At 38.3% G+C, this 21891-nt stretch overlaps 1 protein-coding gene across 5 annotated transcripts in view; it reads left to right on the top strand.

Annotated features, from left to right (window-relative positions):
- The window catches only part of RCBTB1 (RCC1 and BTB domain containing protein 1), an 82292-nt gene extending 60847 nt beyond the window's left edge, over positions 1–21445 (top strand). For 4 of the 5 annotated variants that reach the window (XM_090258804.1, XM_090258805.1, XM_090258803.1 and 1 more), the window contains 4 exons: positions 1840–1966; positions 6434–6585; positions 7060–7190; positions 21197–21445. In XM_090258804.1, coding sequence (XP_090114930.1) covers positions 1840–1966; positions 6434–6585; positions 7060–7190; positions 21197–21337 — 551 coding nt within the window. In that variant the 3' untranslated portion in view covers positions 21338–21445. Of the gene's footprint in view, positions 1–1839; positions 1967–6433; positions 6586–7059; positions 7191–12818; positions 13035–21196 lie in introns of those variants that run through there. The other variant, XM_090258806.1, reaches the window with a different exon arrangement.
- Positions 21446–21891: the final 446 nt, after the last annotated feature.

The raw sequence follows: 21891 nt of genomic DNA, 5'->3' as shown, positions 1-21891 counted from the left end.
GACAACGTTTTGGTGATTACCAGAGGGAAAGAGGGTTGGAGGGAGGTAGAAGAGGGTATAAGGGGGATAAATCGTAGTGGAAGGAGACTTGACTTTGGAGGATGAACACACAATACAATATACAGATCGTGTTTTATTTAATTATACACCTGAAACCTATAAATTTTATTAACCAGTGTCACTCAATAAATTCAATTAAAAAAAAATTTTTAGTTCACAGAATGGGACTATTTGTCCATAATCACACATATACATCACAGCCAAAGCACTGTCCACATCTTCAGATCATAAGCTACTTAGCTTGTACCTGTTTATATGCTTGTACCTGTTTATACGCTTCCCCAGGATTTTGCGTCTTAAAAGTCCTGATCCTGAAAAGGTATCCTTTTCAGAAGAAACATCCTAACATTTTTTAATGTTAAGCTTGGAAAAAATGTGGTCATTCAATATATTTTTTAGATGATTTCTTTCCCTCTACTCACTAAGTCAAGAGTGTTTTTTTCTCTCTTTCAATTTATTATTTCAGATGAGTGATAGGAAGAAAGTTAGATGGTGCCAGAAACTAAGAGGAGGAAAGGGTTATTTCAACCCTTATGACTAGATGCAGTAGAGACACTGATAAGAAGCTATTTTTTGGATGGGTGGGGTCGCAATTTGGACTCCTGAACTCTTTGCCCGTATTAGTTATTTCCTTTCTTTTATTTACCTGTGATCAAGGTTATAGGGTCAGGGAAAGCCTGATTTTTGAGAGATTGTTGACCTTTCCTCCAAGCCAAGAAAGCTCTGCATTGTTTGCGTCTTAGGTAGCTGTAGGTTAAGGTAACAGGGCTCAGACAAATAATACTTCCTTGCAAGATTCTGTTAATAAAGCTAGCTCATGGATAAGTTTATGTTAGGTTTCACCCTCTTAAGAATTGCCCTGGTAACACCAAGTTACTCAGTTACTTGATTAAGTCACCATTTTTATTTTGTGGGCAGTCACAACCTGTCTATCCATTGTAGCTTCATTCAGTGCCGAAGAGGGTCTCTGGAACTTTATTCCCTGTTAGGCTCCTACTTGTTTTCCTTTGTCCATGCACATAAAGCACAAGAACGTGTCACATGGATTTGTACAAGTATCTTTACTTTTCCTCACAATAACACAAATCTACTTACATATATCTGTAATCATAACAGCAGTTCTTCTCATCAGGCCATGAGATAATGGTTTTTGTAAAACTGTTCCCTTTGAGTATATATTTTTACTAAGTAAATTTGCTGTTTTTAGATAGTGTGTAAGGATTATTGTTTGTACATTAATTTGTAGGGTTAAGAGGAATGTTTCAAGTTCAGATATCAAGGGAAAAAAAGCTTCTCTGCATTAAGAACATGACTGCTTAGCATTACCATTTAAGTGGGGAGTTTGTTTCTTAGGACTCCTTGATAGAATATAGTAACCCCTTGAAAACTACCTCAAAGCAGGGCAAAGATATTCTTAGTGTTCCAATCAAGGAAAATTGTCAGGTCCTTAGCCCAAGTGGAGAATCACTCAAGTTTTTAACAAGTAGTTATATAATCATGGGCTACCTATAACTTTTTCTTTAAAAATAAGAACACATGTCTCTGATTACTAACATAATATATATGATTGGTTTTGGCCTTTTCAAGTATGTATTTTTTTGTAGTTTATACACTCAGGATACTTATTTTAATACTCTGAAATTGATTTGTCAAGTAGGGCATGAACTCTTGAAAAAAATATAGTGAAATTATCCATTATGCTAATGACTATCTTTTTGAAGTCTGTCAAATCTTGTGTGTTTTCTTAGCTTTATCTATTAATGTGTTCATTGCCTTCAGAGCATGAAGACTTTTTAACAGTTGCAGAGTCCCTGAAGAAAGAATTTGACAGTCCAGAAACTGCTGACCTAAAGTTTCGAATTGATGGGAAATATATCCATGTCCATAAAGCTGTTTTGAAAATCAGGTATTTTTGCATGAAATGACCTTACTTTCTCCTTATTTGTTTCTTTGATATTCCATAAATTGGGTACTGATAAGAAACAGTCTTGGCAGTAGAGAGAAATGACACAACTTATTTTTGCAGACAGTATCAATCTGCTGCTCATTATTGAAAAGTTTTGCATGCACATGTGTGTGCACATGCACATGTGCCTTTTTGAAAAAGCATAATGTAGTAGTATTTGTCTTATACTGTTTTTAAATGAAGGATCTTGTGAATATTTATTTTCATCAAAACACTTATTTACATGGTCAAAAAAACCCACAAAAGATTGTCAGGGAAAAGTATTATATATATATATGGTCTATCTGGAAAAATACAGCTGCTATTAACATAATGAGAATGATTTGCGTGACATCAGTGTAATCTGGCAGCCACGGAGAGTGGACTGGAATGCTCATGTGTGAACAATGATGACTTCACTGTACTAGTCAGTGGGGGCAGTAGGTGCTCTTAAGTGAACATGTGTGTTATGTTACCATCACATTCAAAATGACTGAATAAGTAGAGTAACAAATCTGTGTCAAATTTTGTGTTAAGCTTGAACATTCATCTGCAGTAACTATTTAGATGATTCAGAAGGCCACACCTATGGGCAATTAGTGATTGTCAGCTTCATCACACGAACCTGCTCGTGCATCATGTCTCATGCAGCATTTTTTTTGGATAAACATCAAATCACCTAGGTGATTCAGCCCCCCTACAGCCTAGATTTGGTGCCCTGTGACTTCTGGTATTTCCCAAAACTAAAATCACCTTTGAAAGAGAAGAGATTTCAGACCATCGATGAGATTTAGGAAAATACAACAGGGCAGCTGATAGCGATTTCAACAAAGCATTTTGCTGAGTGTTTTGAACAGGGGAAGAGATGCTGGGAGAACTATGTGAGGTCCCTACTTTGAAGGGAACTGAGGTGTCATTGTCCTGTATACAATGTTTCTTGTGTCTTGTATCTTCTTCAATAAATGTCTCTATTTTTCATATTACATGGCTTCATACTTTCTAGACAGACCTGCTATGCCCCCTTTTGCTCTTAATTTTTAAAATGTTTTATTAATTATACTGTTAGTTGTCCCAATTTCTTTTCCCTCTGCTCCCCTCCACCCAGTGACCCCCCTCCTTCCAGTTGTTCCCCCCTTTTAGTCCATGTCCATTGGTTGCGCATATACTTCTTCTCAACATCTTCCTGTCTACTCCATTCCCTCCTACTATGCTTCTTAATTCCTGTACTATCTCCCTCCCTTTCCTTCTTCCCCCTCCCTGCTGACCTCCCCCCAATATTTTCCCCATACCTATAATTCTTTTTCCACTCTCGTTGCCTACTTAGTTTGTCTTTGTTTCGATTCCCTAGCTTCTGTTGTTGGTTGTTGTGATGCGGTTTTCATTTTAATGTTCATAATTTTGATCCTCCTTCTTCTAAACCAGTCCCAGATTTGGTGCCCTGTGACTTCTGGTATTTCTCATATAATAACATCTCATATAATAGTGGTTTGGATCTAATGAACTCCTTCAGTTTTACTTTGTCCTGGAAGCACTTTCTCTGCCCTTCTATTCTGAATGACAGTTTCGCTGGATAGAGTATTTGTGGCTGTAGGTTTTTGATTTTCATTACTTTGAATATTTCTTGGCAGTCCCTTCTTGCCTGCAGGGTCTCCTTTGAGAAATCAGCTGATAGTCTAATTGGGACCCCTTTGTACATAATTCTTTTCTTCTCTCTTGCTGCTTTTAAGATTCTCTCTTTATCTTTAATTTTTGACAATTTGATTATAATGTGTCTTGGTGTGGTTCTTCCTGGGTCCAGTTTTTCTGGAACTCTCTGTGCTTCCTGGACCTGTAAGTCTATTTCCTTTCCCCAAGTTTGGGGAGTTCTGCTTCATTATTTTTTCACATGATTTTTCTATTTCTAGTTCTTCCCCCTCTGGCAATCCTATAATCCAAATAAATGTTCGTTTGCTTGTAGCTGTCCCAGAGGTTTCTGAGCCTCCATTTTTGTTTCCTCTTTCTGCACTGGTTGACTGTTTGTTTCTTCCCTATGTTCCGATTTGTTGATTTGATCTCTGGTTTTCCTTTCCTCACCACTTGTCTTGTATGTGTTTTCCTTCGTTTCAGTGTGACTGGCTTTCATTCCTTCCCCGTCTTGTTCCAAATCTTTTGTTAATTCTGTAAGCCACCTTATGACTATAGCTCTGAACTGAGCCTCAGAAAGATTTCTTATTTGCTCATTGGTTAGGTCCCTCATCTGCTGCCTGGTGAGCTGCCTCACTGGGATTTCAGTCATGGTCTGTTTCATCCTGTCAGTTTTCTGTTTATCTTTGTTTCCTGGGCAGGCTGTAGGGGGTGGCGCTCCATGCACTCATCACTACCCGGCAACCAACGACCTTTTCACTGTCTGTGGTGCTTCGTGTGGGGGAAGGGGTCCAAGATGGATTCCTGCCCTTACTCTCCACTGAGAGACCAGAAGGCTCCTTCCCCACGGCCTCACCGTCCAGGGCAATGTGGGGGTGGGGGGGGTCTGCCTTCCTCAGCATTGGAATCGTGAGCTGCCAGGTTTCGACTGCAGCCGGGATTGCTCCCCTGGCATTTCTCACAGTCCCACCGCTATCCCCGCTGCTACCGCAGAGAGCACAGCCCAACCTTTCTGTCCCGGTTCCGATTTCGCCCCTCCTACCTGGCCAGAGGAGCACCGCTGGTTTATAACTTCATGTGTTGGGCTTCCATGTAGTTTTATTTTCTGGAATTTCTGGTTATCTTTGGTCTTGAGGTAGTTGTATTCCCACTCAGTTGTGGAGGGAGACAGAGCATGTCAGTCTAAGCCTTAATCTTGGCTGGAAGTCCTCTGCTCTTAATTAAAGATTCATTTTTCTCAAGCAGAAAACTCTCATAGTCAGGAATACTGGTCTTCTGACCTGGGGGACATCTAATTTCCAATTAAAGAAATGTTCTTTAACTGTATGTCAGGAGTTCTTTGTATAAATGGGATGGAACTTTGTATTTATTAGTAATTGGACCGTTGCCTATTGATGTTGCCATTATAGAGAAAGAGGCCATTGAGAATTAAACTGGTCATGTACATTTTGTAAATGTAGTTAAAAACCTATTTATAAAATAACATGTTTAAGGGAATTGAGAAGGCCGTTAGTCATTCATTACTTAAGGGAATAAATATCTGCACTAAAGTATTAATTGAAAAATGAAGTGGGAATGTTTCTGTCTGTGAACCTGTGGACAACCAGGCTATTCCTTTCATGTATAGTTTTCTGACCCATTTTATCTATTATTCCTTGCTTAGACACCCATTCCTTTTTACTTCTCAGATGAAATAATTTCTTAGGTAAATGTAGCCATTCGTTTAGTATTCTGAATGAATTTTGAAAATATTTTGTTTATTTTTACTGTATCTAATTTTAGAAGGATTTAAAAAGAGGCTTTAAAAAATATAAAGTATGATTTATACTTTAAGAAGGTCTAATATTCAGAAGTCAGTTCCTCATACAGGTAGATTTATACATTATAATACAATATAAAAAGACCCACATAGGTTTTCTTGAAATCATGACTATCCTAGTGAATGTGTTTTATAACTATATTAGTAACAGACTTGGAAGGAAAGGAAAGTGAGCAAGTCAAAGTGAAAAAAAAACAAAATAGGAAGTGATGGCCATTTTGAAGATGAGTCAGAAAAAGAAGGAAAATTGTCATATAAGATAATGGAGCAACAATCAGTTTAACTGCAATCCAGTTAACATTTAAAACAGTTAAGAATATGCTGATTACATAAAACAAATAAAAAAACAAATCAGCCCTGGCTTCTGTGGCTCAGTGGATTGAGCATCGGCCTGCTAGCCAAGTGTCACTGGTTCGATTCCCAGTCAGGGCACATTACTGGGTTGCACGTCAGGTCCCCAGTTGGGGGCACGAGTGACAGGCAACCACACAGTGATGTTTCTCTCCCTCTCTTTCTCCTTTCCCCTCTCTCTAAAAATAAAATAAACAAACAAATAAATAAATAATTTTTAAAAAATCAGTCATTTGAATGTATTACTTTATAGTGATGTTTGAACTCTCATTTCTGAATTTCCTTTAATTTCATTGTTTAAAATGCATTTCTGTACATGTTTTAAAAAACAAGTGAGCAACAAATCTCTATGAAAGGGGACTGTAAAATGGAAACAGTAGTGCTGCAGAAGTGCTAGGTACTCCTAAGCTCTACATATAATTCTTAATATATCATAGGAGGTACTCATCAAAAATGAAAGTAAATATATATAAAAGCCGAATATAAAAATCCTTGCATGTGGAATTTTTTTTAGGGTGCTAGCTAAAGATTCATGATCCTTGTGTGTGTAACCCCAAATATAGTAGTTAAAGATACCTGTAATATTTGTTTACCTTACTCCATCAACTGAATTGACTTTTGCTGTTCTGTTTTAGGTGTGAGCACTTTCGATCCATGTTCCAGTCTTACTGGAATGAGGATATGAAAGAAGTGATAGAAATAGACCAGTTTTCTTACCCAGTGTATCGTGCCTTTCTCCAATTCCTCTACACAGACACAGTTGACTTACCGCCTGAAGATGCTATAGGTACTTCAGCTACATTGGGACTGGCCAGATCACATGGTCAGAAATATATCTCCTCTTCTTATAATATTGAAATGTGAAAAGTTTATGGTGTATTGGGTATTGTATGGTTTTAAAAAATATATCTTTAAAAATTACATTGTATAGTTATGATTAATAATTATGGACACAGTTTATAACTGTGGACTTATTTTAATTTTTTAATATTGAAGTATAATTTCATAATAGATTTAGCATGTCATTTTGAAGTAAAAATGAGGGGGGAAATTTCATTTTTTTCCCTTCTTTTGTGCCATAATAAAAATTGTGTAAAGTGAGTAGAGGAGAGGTATATTTGGGAGATAGGGGAGGTAGAAAGTAACAACAAGAACTTATTTAATAAAATTCATAACTCTGTGCATCAAAATGGAATGTATATGTATAAATTATGGAAAATTATCATAAACTTTACTAAAATGTCTACACTTTTAACTTTAGGTCTTTTGGATTTGGCGACATCTTACTGTGAAAACAGACTGAAAAAACTTTGTCAGCGCATTATCAAGCAAGGAATCACTGTGGAGAATGCATTTTCATTATTTTCTGCTGCGGTCAGATATGATGCAGAGGTAATGTAAAAACCACAAACAGGAACTCAAACCACCCTTAACTATCTGTGTGCTCCTTTCTTCCTTTTTCTCACTGAGACAAGGACCATGATGAATTACTTTCCTTCTATTTAGGAAATCAATGAAGTGACTGATCCTGAACAATGAAATCTGGTCTTGCTGTTCTCTGTTCATAGTTTCAAAAATAGTTATTCCTCTACTTTCATTTTTAACTAAGATAAAAAAACTGAGGTCCCAGAAGATGTACTGCAGGTTGGAATATGAAGTGCATACCTGGTTGGACTAACAAACAACATATTTTAGTTCATTAAGGTCTGCATTTATATATTTTTTAAGACCCACTTTGCTATCTACCCCCACTACCCAGTCATTAGCCATGGATGCCGTATGGTTTATATCTGTGAATGCTCTGTAATTCTGTCATTGTCTAATTATAACACAGAACTTGTTCTGGACTCCTTTGTTTTGCACTGGATTGGATCCTTAATCCGGGATTCATGGATCTTTAGAATCTATGAGTGAAAGGGCTTTTGGGAGTCTGAAATTTTGTGTTTATGTGCATGTTTTTCTTTTTTTCTTTTTTCTTTTAGCAAGAGAGAGAAACATCAGTTTGTTGTTTCACTTATTTATGCATTCATTGGTTGATTCTTGTATGTGCCCTGACCGGGGATTGAACCTGTGACCTGGGTGTATCGGGACAATGCTCTAACCAGCTGAGCTGCCCAGCCATGGTCTTATGTGCATTTTTATTTTATTTTATTTTTTTTGAAGTTAAAAACCAAAGCATCATCAGACTGTAAGCTCCTCATGAGCAGGAACTGTAGTTTCTTAACCTGTGTACCCTTTGGTGCATGGCACATAGTAAGTTCTGGATGATAAATGTTTGTTGAACCACCTGAAGGGAGCTTTAGGCTGGTATGGTTGGTTTTACAAATTCATAGGGAATAACAGGTAGAGAGCAGTAGTTTTGGAGTTCAAGTCATCTGGTTAAAATATCCACGCAAGTGACACAATTTGTCTGTTCTTACAAGTATTTTGTCATTATATGATGAGACAAAATACCTAGTATCAGGGAATTTACCAAATATCTGCAAAGATCTGCACTGTGGCCTTGGAGATGTGGTGGAGGACAGACTTCATCTTTATTGCACTTAGGAATCGAAGTGGACCATTATGTCTTCTATTTTCAAAATGTATTTTATTTTTATTTGAGATTATAAATATTTCATAAGGTCAAATGTAGGTGACTTTCTCTGCAGCCTTTTCAACAGATAGAATAATAATCAAAGAATATTTCTAATAGAAAATGAAAGTATAGTTTTTTTCTCCTACCCTACGATACCATGAGCTCCTTTATGAGAAATGCTATATATTTTACTTAATTTTAATGTTTTTTCCTTTTTATTGACTTAATTGAAGGGTGAAGCTGGTTAACAAAATTATACAGGTTTCAGGTTCCAATTCCACAATACACCATCTATGTACTGTATTGTGTGTCCACCACCCCAAGTCAAGGCTTTTTCATCACCATATATCCCCCCATACCCTCCTCTACCTACCTGCAGCTCTGCCTCCTGCAATCACCACACCATGGTCTGTGTTCATGAGTTTTTTCTCTTTGTTCTTCCTTTCAGCTCAATCCCTCCACCCTGTAACCCGGGCCCCAAACCCTCCAACTCTTGCTTCTGACAGCTGTTAGCCTTCTCTCTATGAGACTGCCTCTATTTTGCTTACTTGTTCATTTTGTTTATTATATTCCATATATGAGTGAAATCATATGGTAGTTGTCTTTCTCTGACTGGCTTATTTTACTTAGCATATTGCTCTCCAGGTCCATTTATGTTGTTGCAAAGGGTAAGATTGCCTTATTGTGGCTGAGTAGTAGTCCATTGAGTTAATGTACCACAGCTTTTTAAAAATAAACATTTTATTGATTATGTTGTTACAGTATGCCCAATATTTTTTCCCTTTGCTCCCCTCTGCCCAGCACCTGCCTTCCCTCCAGCAGTGCCACTCTCCCCCCCTTTAGTTCATGTCCATGGGTGATGCATATAAGTTCCTTGGCTTCACCCTATCCTATATTATTCTTTTTTTAAAAGTATATTTTATTATGTTGTTACAGTAGTTCCAATTTTTTTCACTTTTCTCCCCTCTACCCAGTACCCCACTTCCCTCCAACAATCCCACCCCCCTTAGTTCATGTCCATGTGTCATGCATATAAGTTCTTTGACTTCACCCTTTCCTATGTTATTCTTAACTTCCTCCTGTCTATTTAGTACCAACCAATTATGCTTCTTAATCCCTGAACCATTTCCCCATTTCTCCCTCTTCTCCCTCCCAGCTGATAACCCTCCAAATGATCCCCATACCCACGACTCTGTTCCTATTCTGGTTTGCTTAGTTGGACTTTGTTTTTATTTTTTAGATTCAGTTGTTGACAGTTGTGAGTTTGTTGTCATTTTAGTGTTCATAATTTTGATCTTCCTTTTCTTAAGTAAGTCACCTTTGACATTTCATATAACAATAGCTTGGTAATGATGAGCTGCTTTAGCTTTACCTTGTCTGGGAAGCACTTCATCTGCCCTTCCATTCTAAATCATAGCTTTGCTGGATAGAGTAATCTTGGTTGTAGGTCCTTGCTTTTCATCACATTGAATACTTCTTGCCAGTCCCTTCTTGCCTGTAAAATTTCTTTTGAGAAATCAGCTGAGAGTCTTATATGCACTGTGTAAGTAACTCTCTGCTTTTCTCTTGCTGCTTTTAAGATTCTTTCATTATCTTTCACCTTTGGAATTTTAATTATGATGTGTCTTGGTGTGGTCCTCTTTGGGTCTAGCTTGTTTGGGACTCTCTGTATTTCTTGGATGTGTTTGTCTATTTCCTTTTCCAAATTTGGGAAGTTTTCCTTCATTATTTTTTCACATAAGCTTTCAATTTCTTGCTCTTCCTCCTCTTCTGGCACCCCTATGATTTGGATATTGGCATGTTTAAAGTTGTCCCAGAGATTCCTAAGTCTCTCCTCATTTTTTTCAATTCCTGTTTCCTCATTCTGTACTGGTTGACTGTTTTTTTCTTCCTTATATTCCAAATCATTGATTTGAACCCCGGTTCCCTTCCCTTCACCATTGGTTTTGTGTGGATTTTTCTTCATTTCATTTAGCATAGCCTTCACTTCTTCCCTTATGCATTTGCCATATTCATGTATATCTGTCAAGCCTGTGAGCATCTTTATCACCAGTGTTTTGAACTCTGCATCTGTTAGGTTGGCTATCTCCTTGTTTGTTAGATTGGCTATCTCCTCATCGCTTAGTTCTCCCACCGGAACCTTGATCCGTTCCCTTTTTTGGGCCATACTTCTCTGTCTCCTCATCTTGACAGGCTCCTGTGTTTGTTTGCCTCTGCGTCTTAGGTAAGCTGTTACTTATTAGTACCACAGCTTTTTTATCTACTCATCTACAGATGGGCACTTGGGCTGCTTCCAAATCTTGGCTATTGTATTAAATACTGCAGTGAACATAGGTGTGCATATATTCTTTCAAATTAGTGTTTCATATTTCTCCATAGTGCTTTCCACATTGGCTGCGCCAGTTGGCATTCCCACCAACAGTGCATGAGGGTTCCCTTTTCTGCACATCCTCTCCAGCACTTGCTGTTTGTTGATTTATTGATGATAGCTATTCTGACAGGTGTGAGGTGATAATTTCATCGTGGTTTTAATTTGCAAGAAATGCTATTTTTTAGATTTAATTTCCACTCAATGATATAATTTTAAATTGGCTGGTGCTTTTCTTCCCATTTGGTAATTGATTTTAGAATCTTCTCTGTGGTATTTTCTCTATACTCCTCCTCACTGGTAGTGAGTTCCATATTGGTAAGATGGGATCTTACTGGCTAAAACCACCTGGACAGAGGCAAACATCTCAACTCTAATAACTGGAAATTTCTTCCTCATTTCCAGCTAATGTGTACCTCAGAAAGTTTACAGGAAAAGTCTTATGTCAGCTGATATTTTCTTGATTAGTTTTCCTTTATTTTCATATTCAGTATGAACACATTAAAAAAATCTCCCTTATTTGAGACCACAAATACATGCAGTCCCCCGACTGTACCATAATATGGGCATATAGTTAGTATTCAAAAGTATGAATCAAGTTAAATGAATGAATAAATATATTTGAAACACCTAATCATGAAGATGTGCTTACTAAAAAACTTTTCAAAAACCCTACCAATACAACACATTCAATATAGAAAAATAGAAAATAGAAAAAGAATCAGTTCTTTTGAGGCTTTTTTGCGGGGGGTTCTGATAAAAGTTATAGAATTGAATAATGTATTTTTAGATTTTATCTCTTTAATGTTATTAAATGTAATAAGTGAATAAATGAAGTCTAGAATATAAAACCCACTTACTATGTCTATTAGTTGATAGGAAGCTACCACTAAGCCAGTCGAAATTAACTGCAAAAACTATTACTTTCAGGAGCACAGATGACTTTTCCTTCATTCTGTGGGTTGAAAAGCTAGGAGATGAGGACTACCCTCAACTCACATTTCTTCCCTTTTCTATAAAAGTTATTGTTGTTCCTTCGTCCTCTCTTTGACAGGATAATTTTGAAGTAAGTGTACACACATAAAAGCAACAAAAATGTATTGACTTGATACTTATGAAGAATTTTGAAAGTAGCTAATTCTTGTGGAGTCCTTGCATTATCAATGCATTGTCAAACTTTCTATAAATTTTAATAAAGTAAAGAAGAACTTGGAGAAGAAGCACTTAAATATTCCTCAAGCACAGATCCAAATATTGACATCAGGAGACAAAAATTTGTTTAACCAGATTAGAGAATTTTCCAGAAAATTCTACTTGCTGAGCAACTTATGTCTTAGAATTTTGTTTTTGTTGGTAAGCCATAAGTATGAAGTCAGAAATCTAATCCTAAAATTGGTTTGGGATGTGATATTGGAAAACTTTGTGTTGAAGTGAGATGGTCAGCATTTTTTTTTCTTCCTGAGGGCCAAATTAAAAGTTTTCTATGATCAGTGGACTATAAAATATTTGAGTAATGAGAGAAAGCACCTTTATTTTTTTCCATTTTGTAAAAAACAAAAACAAAACCACTTCAATCTGGAATATTTTGTGCTTGATATATTATAAAATGAATTCTAAACTTACAGTTTTGGGGGTTTTGTTTTATAATTTTAACAAGTTTGGACAGAGGTGTAGTTCACCATCTCTTGCCATCTAAATGTGTCTCAAGGTTGGCTTTTGACACAAAGGCAGCCTATCTTAATGTAGCCAAGTGGTCTTCCACAAAACATCTTAGTATTCAACTATTTTAGCTTTGGGGTTTTAGTATTGGATAATTCCATTAAATGCATTTACATTTTTAAAATGGTGATATTAAGACCATCAATTCTCCTGTATTGTTACTGAAGAAAATCTGGGAAGAAATAACAATTTGTTTTCAGAGTTTGTATAGTGACTGAAATAATTAAATCAAATGTTTAAAATTTTGGAATGATGGTATTGCCTTTTGACCTAGTGATTGCACTGCTGGGATTATACCCTAAGAATCCTGAAACACCAATTCAAAAGAACCTATGCACCCCTATGTTCATTGCAGTACTATCCACAATAGCCAAGTGCTGGAAATGGCCTAAGTGCCCATCTGTGGATGAGTGGATCAAAAAACTGGTACATTTCCACAGTGGAATATTATGCAGCAGAAAGAAAGAAGAACTCTTATCCTTTGAGAGAGCATGAATGAAACTGGAAAATATTTTGCTAAGTGAAATAAGCCAGTTGGTAAAAGACAAATACCATATGATCTCACCTGTAAGAGGAACAAACGAGCAAAATAGAACCACAGGCATGGAAAAAAGAAACAGACTGACATTGACCAGAGGGGAATGGGAAGGAGCATAAGGGTGGAAAGAAGGGGAAGGGATTCATCAAGGAACATGTATGAATGACCCATGGACTTGGACAAACAGGGTGGGGATTGAATACGGGAGCAGGGGCAGGGGGTGGGCTGGGCAGGGGAGAGCAAAGGGGGAAAATTGAGACAGCTGTAATAGAACAACAATAAAATATTTAATAAAATTTGGAATGAAATTGTAAATTATTTCAGAATAGCATTCTTCAGTTTTGATCTTAATTAGTAACTACAATAAATCTGATATTTTACACTATTTGCCTCAGAACCCCTTTCTAATAATTTCACCACAAAATATCACAAACATGGACTTTAGTTTCTAAAATACCAACAATACCATATTAGACCTTGAATCTCCCACTCCCTTATTCTATCGGCCTTGAGAAAACATTTTCATCTGTCATGAATTTTTTTCATCTCCTGATCAAGAGATCATTCTTGTCCTTCTTAAGAAATGTTGTCCTTCTTAAGAAATGTTTAAAGCCGAGCAATCCTGTTATAGTTGACGAAGTGGTTGGGTAAGAGTTGGATTTTCTTTTGCAGGCTGTTGAAGATCTGTTCATTTGCAGAATGAAGCAAGCAGATCATGTAGGTTCTTTATAGTATTTCAGAATTATCAGAAGGATGTTTATTTAATTCACATATCAGAGCAAACTGGATCAGGGCATTGGTTGCTGAGTGAATCAGCTTGGCTCTGCAACTCAGACTCATGCAAATAAACTTGCAGATTCCAGTTTCTCTTTCTTCAAGTGCATTCAATGCTTTCTTTCTCATATCTATCTGCCTTCAATTACTTATTTAAACAATGATAGTTCACTGGGGAACACAGTTTTCGTTGAGTTGGATCTGACACTTGTTTTTGACTAACTTTTGGCATCTGAATCAAAAATAACCCCAGTTTTTCTCTGTCACGTCAACTTTTTAAGACACAGGATACCCTTCCTTTGTCCCCAAAATCATACAAAATATACATAAAAAAGAAAATAAAATAATTACCTGAATACACTGTTTACTTGGAGTTATTTAATTCAAATAAAGGCTATATATTGTTTTTTTAAGTATATTTTATTGATTGTGTTGTTACAGTAGTCCCAATTTTTTTTCCTTTTGCTCCCCTCCGCCCAGTACCCCCCCTTCCCTCCAGCAATCCCACCCCCCCTTGTTCATGTCCATGGGTCATGCATATAAGTTCTTTGGCTTTAGTCTTTCCAGTATTATTCTTAATTTTCCCCTGTCTATTTTGTACCAACCAATTATGCTTCTTAATCCCTGAACCATTTCCCCATTTCTCCCTCTTCCCCCTCCCAGCTGATAACCCTCCAGATGATCCACATACCTATGATTCTGTTCCTATTCTGCTTTGTTTAGTTGGATTTTGTTTTTATTTTTTAGATTCAGTTGTTGACAGTTGTGAGTTTGTTGTCATTTTAGTGTTCATAATTTTGATCTTCCTTTTCTTAAGTAAGTCCCCTTTGACATTTCATATAACAATAGCTTGGTGATGGTGAACTCCTTTAGCTTTACCTTGTCTGGGAAGCACTTCATCTGCCCTTCCATTCTAAATGATAGCTTTGCTGGATAGAGTAATCTTGGTTGTAGGTCCTTGCTTTTCATCACATTGAATACTTCTTGCCAGTCCCTTCTTGCCTGTAAAATTTCTTTTGAGAAATCAGCTGAGAGTCCTATAGGAACCCCTTTGTAGGCAATTCTCTGCTTTTCTCTTACTGCTTTTAAGATTCTCTCATTATCTTTCACCTTTGGCATTTTAATTATGGTGTATCTTGGTGTGGTCCTCTTTGGGTCTAGCTTGTTTTAGACTCTGCTTCCTGGACTTGTATGTCTATTTCCTTTTCTAAATAGGGGGAGTTTTCCTTTATTATTTTCTCACATGAGTTTTCAATTTCTTCCTCTTGCTCTTCTTCTTCTGGCACCCCTATGGTTCTGATGACAGCACATTTAAAGTTGTCCCAGAGGTTCCTAAGTCTCTCTTCATTTTTTCAATTCTTATTTCCTCATTCTGTACTGGTTGACTATTTTTCTTCCTTATGTTCCAAATCATTGATTTTAACCCCAGTTTTCTTCCTTTCACCATTGGTTTTGTGTGGATTTTCCCTCGTTTTATTTAGCATAGGCTTCACTTCTTCCCTTATGCGTTTGCCATACTTAAGCATATTTGTCAAGCCTTTGAGCATCTTTATCACCAGTGTTTTGAACTCTGCATCTGTTAGGTTGGATATCTCCTCATCACTTAGTTCTCCCACTGGAACCTTGATCCGTTCCCCCTTTGGGTCCATACTTCTCTGTCTCCTCATCCTGACAGGCTCCTGTGTTTGTTTGCCTCTGTGTCTTAGGCAGAGCTGTCACTCCTGTTACATTGTAAGGGCGAGAACCCTAGGTATTTGTCAGTACAGCGCGATCTGTTTCACCACGTTGTGGCACTGTGTGGGGGGGAGACAGTCTGAGAGGGAACAGTGCCGCTTGCTCAGTACTTGCTCCTTTTCCAGGCACTTTTCCCACTTCCATATAGGCCTGGTGCCTCTCTAGCTGTTGCTCTGGCTGTTGTTCCCATAGTGGGTAGGTCTGAGGATGTTCTAGGACCATGGGTGCCCTTTAAACAAGTGGACTCCGCTGAGGCACTGGAAGTTTCTTCCTCTGCCCCAATCCCCACTGGTTTGCACAGTCAAAAGCAATGAGGCTTTATTTTCCCTGGTGCTGGGAGTGCTCCCCAGGTGTCCGTCCTGACTTTTTAAAATGTGTGACTGTGCTTTCTGATGGCCCGCCACTGCCGCTTCTCCTGTCACCACCACACTGTGTCCTCTCTGCCCCAGCTCTGCCGCTCCTACCTGTCTGCATGAGTATTTCTTTTTTATGTCTTTGTTGGACCTCCATGCAGCTCGGTTTTTTGGAACTTATGGTTGTCTCTAGTTTTGAGGTAGTTGTGTTCCTTCTCAGTTGTGGAGGGAGATACAGTGTGTCTGTCTAGGCCTCCATCTTGGCCAGAAGTCTGTATATTGTTGCTGTAGGTCAAATTGTGTACAAGTAGTAAAGTTCTGCTACCAAACATACATATTAAGGTATTTTATCTTTTCAAATGACAGGCTAGGAAATGCCAAAATGAAATACTTGAAATGTCTCCTTTAGTTGGCAAAGCTTTCAAAAGTTGCTTTACGAGATCCAGTTGTATGTGCAGAGCTGAGAATATAATATTCTTTCTGTCAACAAGTGGCTCATGGAGAATGTTTGGATCACCAGGTTTGAGGTCAGATCTTGGAGGCCAATTTGACTCCACCCAGTGCTTCTCACTAGCTCTGCTGTCTGAAATACACAGAAAACAGGGATACTTGGTGTATCCGCATTGCTGACCAAGAAGGAAGCAAACCATTTTAAGGTCAGCACAAATGATTCAGTTGTGCTTGTGATATTGCAGCAGATCAATGACTCTCTTTATGTCTTCATATTCTTCACGAAAACTAACTGAATGGCCAGTTGGGACTGCACCAAATATTGCCATTGTGGAGGAGGACACACTTCAAACAACTCTGCTTTGAGCTATCGATGAACAGTCACCATTCAGTTGTGTTCTAGATTGGAATTTCCAATTCCTCCATTAAACCATGTATGTTATGGCAATATACAAAGCCACCGTCACTTTGAAAGTACTGCAGAAATGCAGTTTCTCTTGATCGAAAGTAGGATACCTTCACTCCTTTTTCAAGCAAGTTTTTCTCGTGCAGTCTTGATGCTAGGAGTTCTGAAGCCTTTTTGAATAATCCCAAATCTTGTGCCAAATCATTCAATTTATGCTCATCAAATCCCTTACAAACTGAGTCATCTTCAATTTCAGAACCTTCATCGTTACTGTCACTTAGTTCTTCACCATACTCCTGTGTTTCGAAAGAGGGTAGTTTAATGAAAACTGGCACTGGGATTTCAGCTAAACGAGGCACTGGACATATAGCTGGTAGTAGACTAGGATACTCTACATATCGTCGGCGGCGGCAGCCGTCCGTCTCGAGAGACGATGGTGTAGCTTCTTAAGAGTCTATCTGCACCGCCGAGAATGGCTATGCAGTCCGACTCGGGAGTGACATGGTATCTGTCTCCTCCCATGTTGAATCGACATCTTGCGATGACACTGAAGCTACAGAGCCTGGGCAGGGTAATATGGAGGGTCTGCTGTTGCCCATGCAGCAGACCCCCCCTCTCTTCGCAGCTGAAGGGTCCAAGGGAAAGACGGAGTCGATACAGCTTGGGTTCAGGTGCGCCGCAGGAGTTGCCGGTGTTGACTACAACATCAAACCGCCTTAGGGACTCCGGCTCCGGATTTTCTGTCGGGGTTTACTCCCTTAGCCCTTCCCCTGAAGAGGTATGCCGCAAGGCAGCGGAGGTTTTTTGGAGTCAGAGTTTTCCTTCTCTGATGTACCCTGACTGGAAGATCGAACCAGCGACACTTAGCTCGCAGGCCGACGCTCAATCCACTGAGCTAAACCAGCCAGGGCAACTCTACATATACTTCTCTTGTTATTTCCTGATGTTTTCACTCTACAAAAGTAACAGTCACTCGAATGATGTCTGTGCTCTCGCCAAACCATAGGTATACCAAGTGGCAATTTATCACGTGGTTTCTTCATCCACATCCATAAACTCTCAACACACTGCTTGCACACCTTGTGAAGGATCCAAGACTTAATCTTGATCACCAATTTTTACTTCAAAATATGCAAAATAGCCTTGCATGACAAATGCGCTGATGTTTGTCCTTTGAGAATGATGAAACTGCCACAGATATAACAAAACGAATCAGGGTTGTTTAGGCATTTACAATAAGAAATAGCAGAGGCAGATATCTGAAGGAAAGGAAGCAAGTATGTATGTAAATAAAAAAATTAATTCTGCTAACTTCTTGTATACAGACAAGAACTTGGACTACACTTCAGAATACGATTCTCTTTATAGAGTGGCACACAACCTCTTACCACACTGTCTCATGTGTAACTGAATAGCCTAGACAAGTATGAACCTGTCACTGGTCTCCAAGGTCATCCTCCATCCCTCCCCACTCGAGGGAGGTTTGCTCTCAGCCAATAGGAGAGCATTAGTGCTTCCCTTGATCCAGGCTCTATCCAGCCTTGAGTGGTTGCATAAAGATAAGCTGTACAAGCCCTGGCTGCTGTGGCTCAGTGGATTAAGCATTGGCCTGTGAACCAAGTGTCACTGGTTTGACTCCCAGTCAGGGCACATGACTAGGTTGTACGTCAGGTCCCCAGTTGGGGGCGCAAGTGAGAGGCAACCACACAGTGGTGTTTCTCTCCCTCTCTTTCTCCTTTCCTCTCTCACTAAAAATAAATTTAAAAAACAAATAAATAAATTATTTAAGAAAAAAAAGATAAGCTGTACAGAAAAACCTTGACATGATAGAAGAAAACTAACTGCAGTTTTGAAATCAGTATGCCTATTTAAGTCTAAAACAGCTGAAAAATCAAACTCAACAGGAATTATGTTAAAAGTTGTTCTCCTGTGTTATTTTCAGCATTCTCTAGTTAGAATTTTAATGTTCGAATCTATTAAACATTTGTTGAATACTGAGAAATCTCACCAACACATAGTAATTGAAGGGACAGGAAGACAGTTTATAACTTTTTATTAATATATAAACTGATTTGTAATTAGTACCATCCGTATTCTTATACAAAAAAGTTCTTCAAGTTTATGCTTGAGGTAACCTGTAATTAGTAAACTGAAAAAACTCATTTTTCATATATATTAGAAAGATCTTGAATTCCAAATTAGTAAACACAGAAGTGATAAGGTTTTATAATGCCAGAATTTAGGGCGCTCTTCTTTCTCTTTGAATTGGAAATTAAATAATTAAAACTTAATATTTGAAAAACTTATCTGATAGATTATATCATTTGAAGAACTTTCTTATTCATGTCGGTCGGCAGCCGTCCATCTCGAGAGACGATGGTGTAGCTTCTTAAGAGTCTTATCTGCACCGCCGAGAATGGCTGTGCAGTCCGACTCGGGAGTGACACGGTATCTGTCTCCTCCCGTGTTAAATTGACATCTTGCGATGACGCTGGAGTGTCCTCTCCAGTGAAGCTGAAGCTACAGAGCCTGGGCAGGGTCATATGGAGGGTCTGCTGTTGCCCATGCCCATCCGTCTCGAGAGGCGATGGTGTAGCTTCTTAAAAGTCTATCTGCACCGCCGAGAATGGCTGTGCAGTCCGACTCGGGAGTGACACGGTATCTGTCTCCTCCTGTGTTGAATCGACATCTTGCGATGACGCTGGAGTGTCCTCTCCAGTGAAGCTGAAGCTACAGAGCCTGGGCAGGGTGATATGGAGGGTCTGCTGTTGCCCATGCAGCAGACCCCCCCTCTCCGCAGCTGAAGAGTCCAAGGGAAAGACGGAGTCAATACAGCTTGGCTTCAGGTGCGCTGCAGGAGTTGCCGGTGTTGACTACAACGTCAAACCGCCTTAGGGACTCCGGCTCCGGATTTTCTGTCGGGGTTTACTCCCTTAGCCTTTCCCCTGAAGAGGTATGCCGCAAGGCAGCGGAGGTTTTTTGGAGTCAGAGTTTTCCTTCTCTGATGTGCCCTGACTGGAAGATCTTATTCATGACTGGCTATTTATTCCTAAGTTATGCATAAATAAACTAGTTTTCTGTTTTTGATAAATAAGATTAAAGTATGATTTATCTCTGTGTGGAATCTAATTTAGTCCCTGGAGCTATTTATTAACCCTTGGGTTATAATACCAAGAATAGTGCTTTTTCTTTAATAATAATGTGAGGGAAAATGTTTTATATAGTTTTAACACAGAGCTTTCAGCTGTACATTCATGTAGCCCACTGGGAATATTTTACTAAAAATATGGATGCAGAGATTATGTTAACATTTTAATGCATTTTAAATTGTCTATAAAATAAAACTCTGGCAGCAGCTGGCTGATACACATTATATGACTGTGAGAGGGGGAGCATCTTTCAGCTAGGAACAGAGGGACCCTTAGGATAAAATCTTTGTTTTCAGGGGCCTGCACTGAGAAAAAAAGGATGTGTTCATATATTTGTGTAGGCCCTAAACCACTCTGCCTAAAATTCTCATCTTATGGTGGCTGGAAATGTGAAACCATGACTTTGTAGTTTAAATGTTGTTGAATTCCTGGTTTGATAGAACCCCGAGTACCTTCACTAGATTCAGCCATGTGATAATAAAAATCAAGCTATTTGTGGTAAGAGTTTTTACTGGGACTTGTTTTTATATATTTAGTCTTTGTATATATTCTGGATACCCACTTGACTTAATAAGTGTATGTTCTAACATACAAAGGAACAAACATTATAGTAGAGTTTTGCTAGGGATCGTAGGATGTATTAACTAGGCAGAAATAGATTTTTAAATTGTTCTGGTTTACCACTTATATATGTCATTTTCCTGAATGTTGGTAGTTGGTGACTTCCATGTATCTGGCTGAAAAATTCAGTCTCTTGAATATTCTTTAATTAACCATCTGAGAAATTGGTGTGGTAGAAGTTGTTGTGTATTATTCCTAAAGGTATTTTTATTTAGGAAAGCATGAAAGTGAAATTTTTCTAATGTGTCTGTCACTTTAGGTTGACTATACCTCTTCATCACTCTTCTATGTCTTATAGTCTTCTGTTCTTTAAATAATCCATATCTTAATTCTTTTCTGACTTCTTGAATGTGGTAAAACATGATATGGACTAGTTGCTTTCAGCTTTTAAAAATAATCTCTTTTAAGTATGACTAGACTGTGTGATAACCATGAGGAACCTTCCCCTCATATGTACTTGTGGGTATGTTTTGAGGAGTCAGATGAGATAGGGGACCATTGCTTTTATTGTGCTGTGAGTAAGTAGTATGTGTCAAAAACACATACTTGTAGTCACATCTTTGTCTAATTTGAGGTGTCTGGACTCAACTATCCTTCTGGGGGAGGGTGAGATCCTTGGGATGAGGGGTTTAGAGACAAGTAATTCAATCAAAGTTAATTTTTTTAAAAAGGTCTTTTCTTGTTTTTATTTTTGTTGTGTGTATCCAGGATTTAGAAGAGTTCTGCTTTAAGTTTTGCATCAATCATTTGACGGAAGTTACACAGACTGCAGCATTTTGGCAAATGGATGGCCCTCTGCTAAAGGAATTCATTGCTAAAGCCAGTAAGTGTGGAGCCTTTAAGAACTGAAGCCAAGGCTACTGAGTTTTGTGTGAGTCCTCTGGGACACTGGTGTGTCCTTTGTGCTCCACTGGTGATGTAATTCTGCAAGTAAAAAACCATCAAGTTGTTTTTTTATATCTGAGATACCATTCTCTGTAGGAATATATGAAGGATGTATGGCTTTTCCTGAACCTACTTTAAACATCTCTAGTTTCCAGATATGTATATTTTAAATGTGACTATAGGTCTGACTGGAACATTGTAAAAGGCTGAAAGTTTAGTTGTGTGTGTGTGTATTTATTAGGGTAATTTCTGAACTTGAAAACGGGAAATTTGTGGCAATTTTTCTGGCTCACATAACAACCCTTTTGACACTAGGAGTTGGGATAGTTTGTGAATTGTGAGATAGACATAGAGACCCCACCATGAATTAAAGATGCTGACTTTAGGGCTTGTTGAAGTGTTGCATTAGTTGCTAATTCAACTGCCTTACTGTGATGGAATGGTTGAGATCTTTTGAGGCTTTTGTTTCTGTGTTTGCACTCTTTATGGACTTTTTCTTAACTTAATGGTATATGGAA

Source organism: Furipterus horrens, unplaced genomic scaffold (genome assembly GCF_987537825.1).
Source record: "Furipterus horrens unplaced genomic scaffold, mFurHor1.1.pri manual_scaffold_12, whole genome shotgun sequence".
Classification (NCBI taxonomy): Eukaryota; Metazoa; Chordata; class Mammalia; order Chiroptera; family Furipteridae; genus Furipterus; species Furipterus horrens.
The sequence above is the reverse complement of the archived record's forward strand: the minus strand, read 5'-3'. Positions and strand labels throughout refer to the sequence as shown.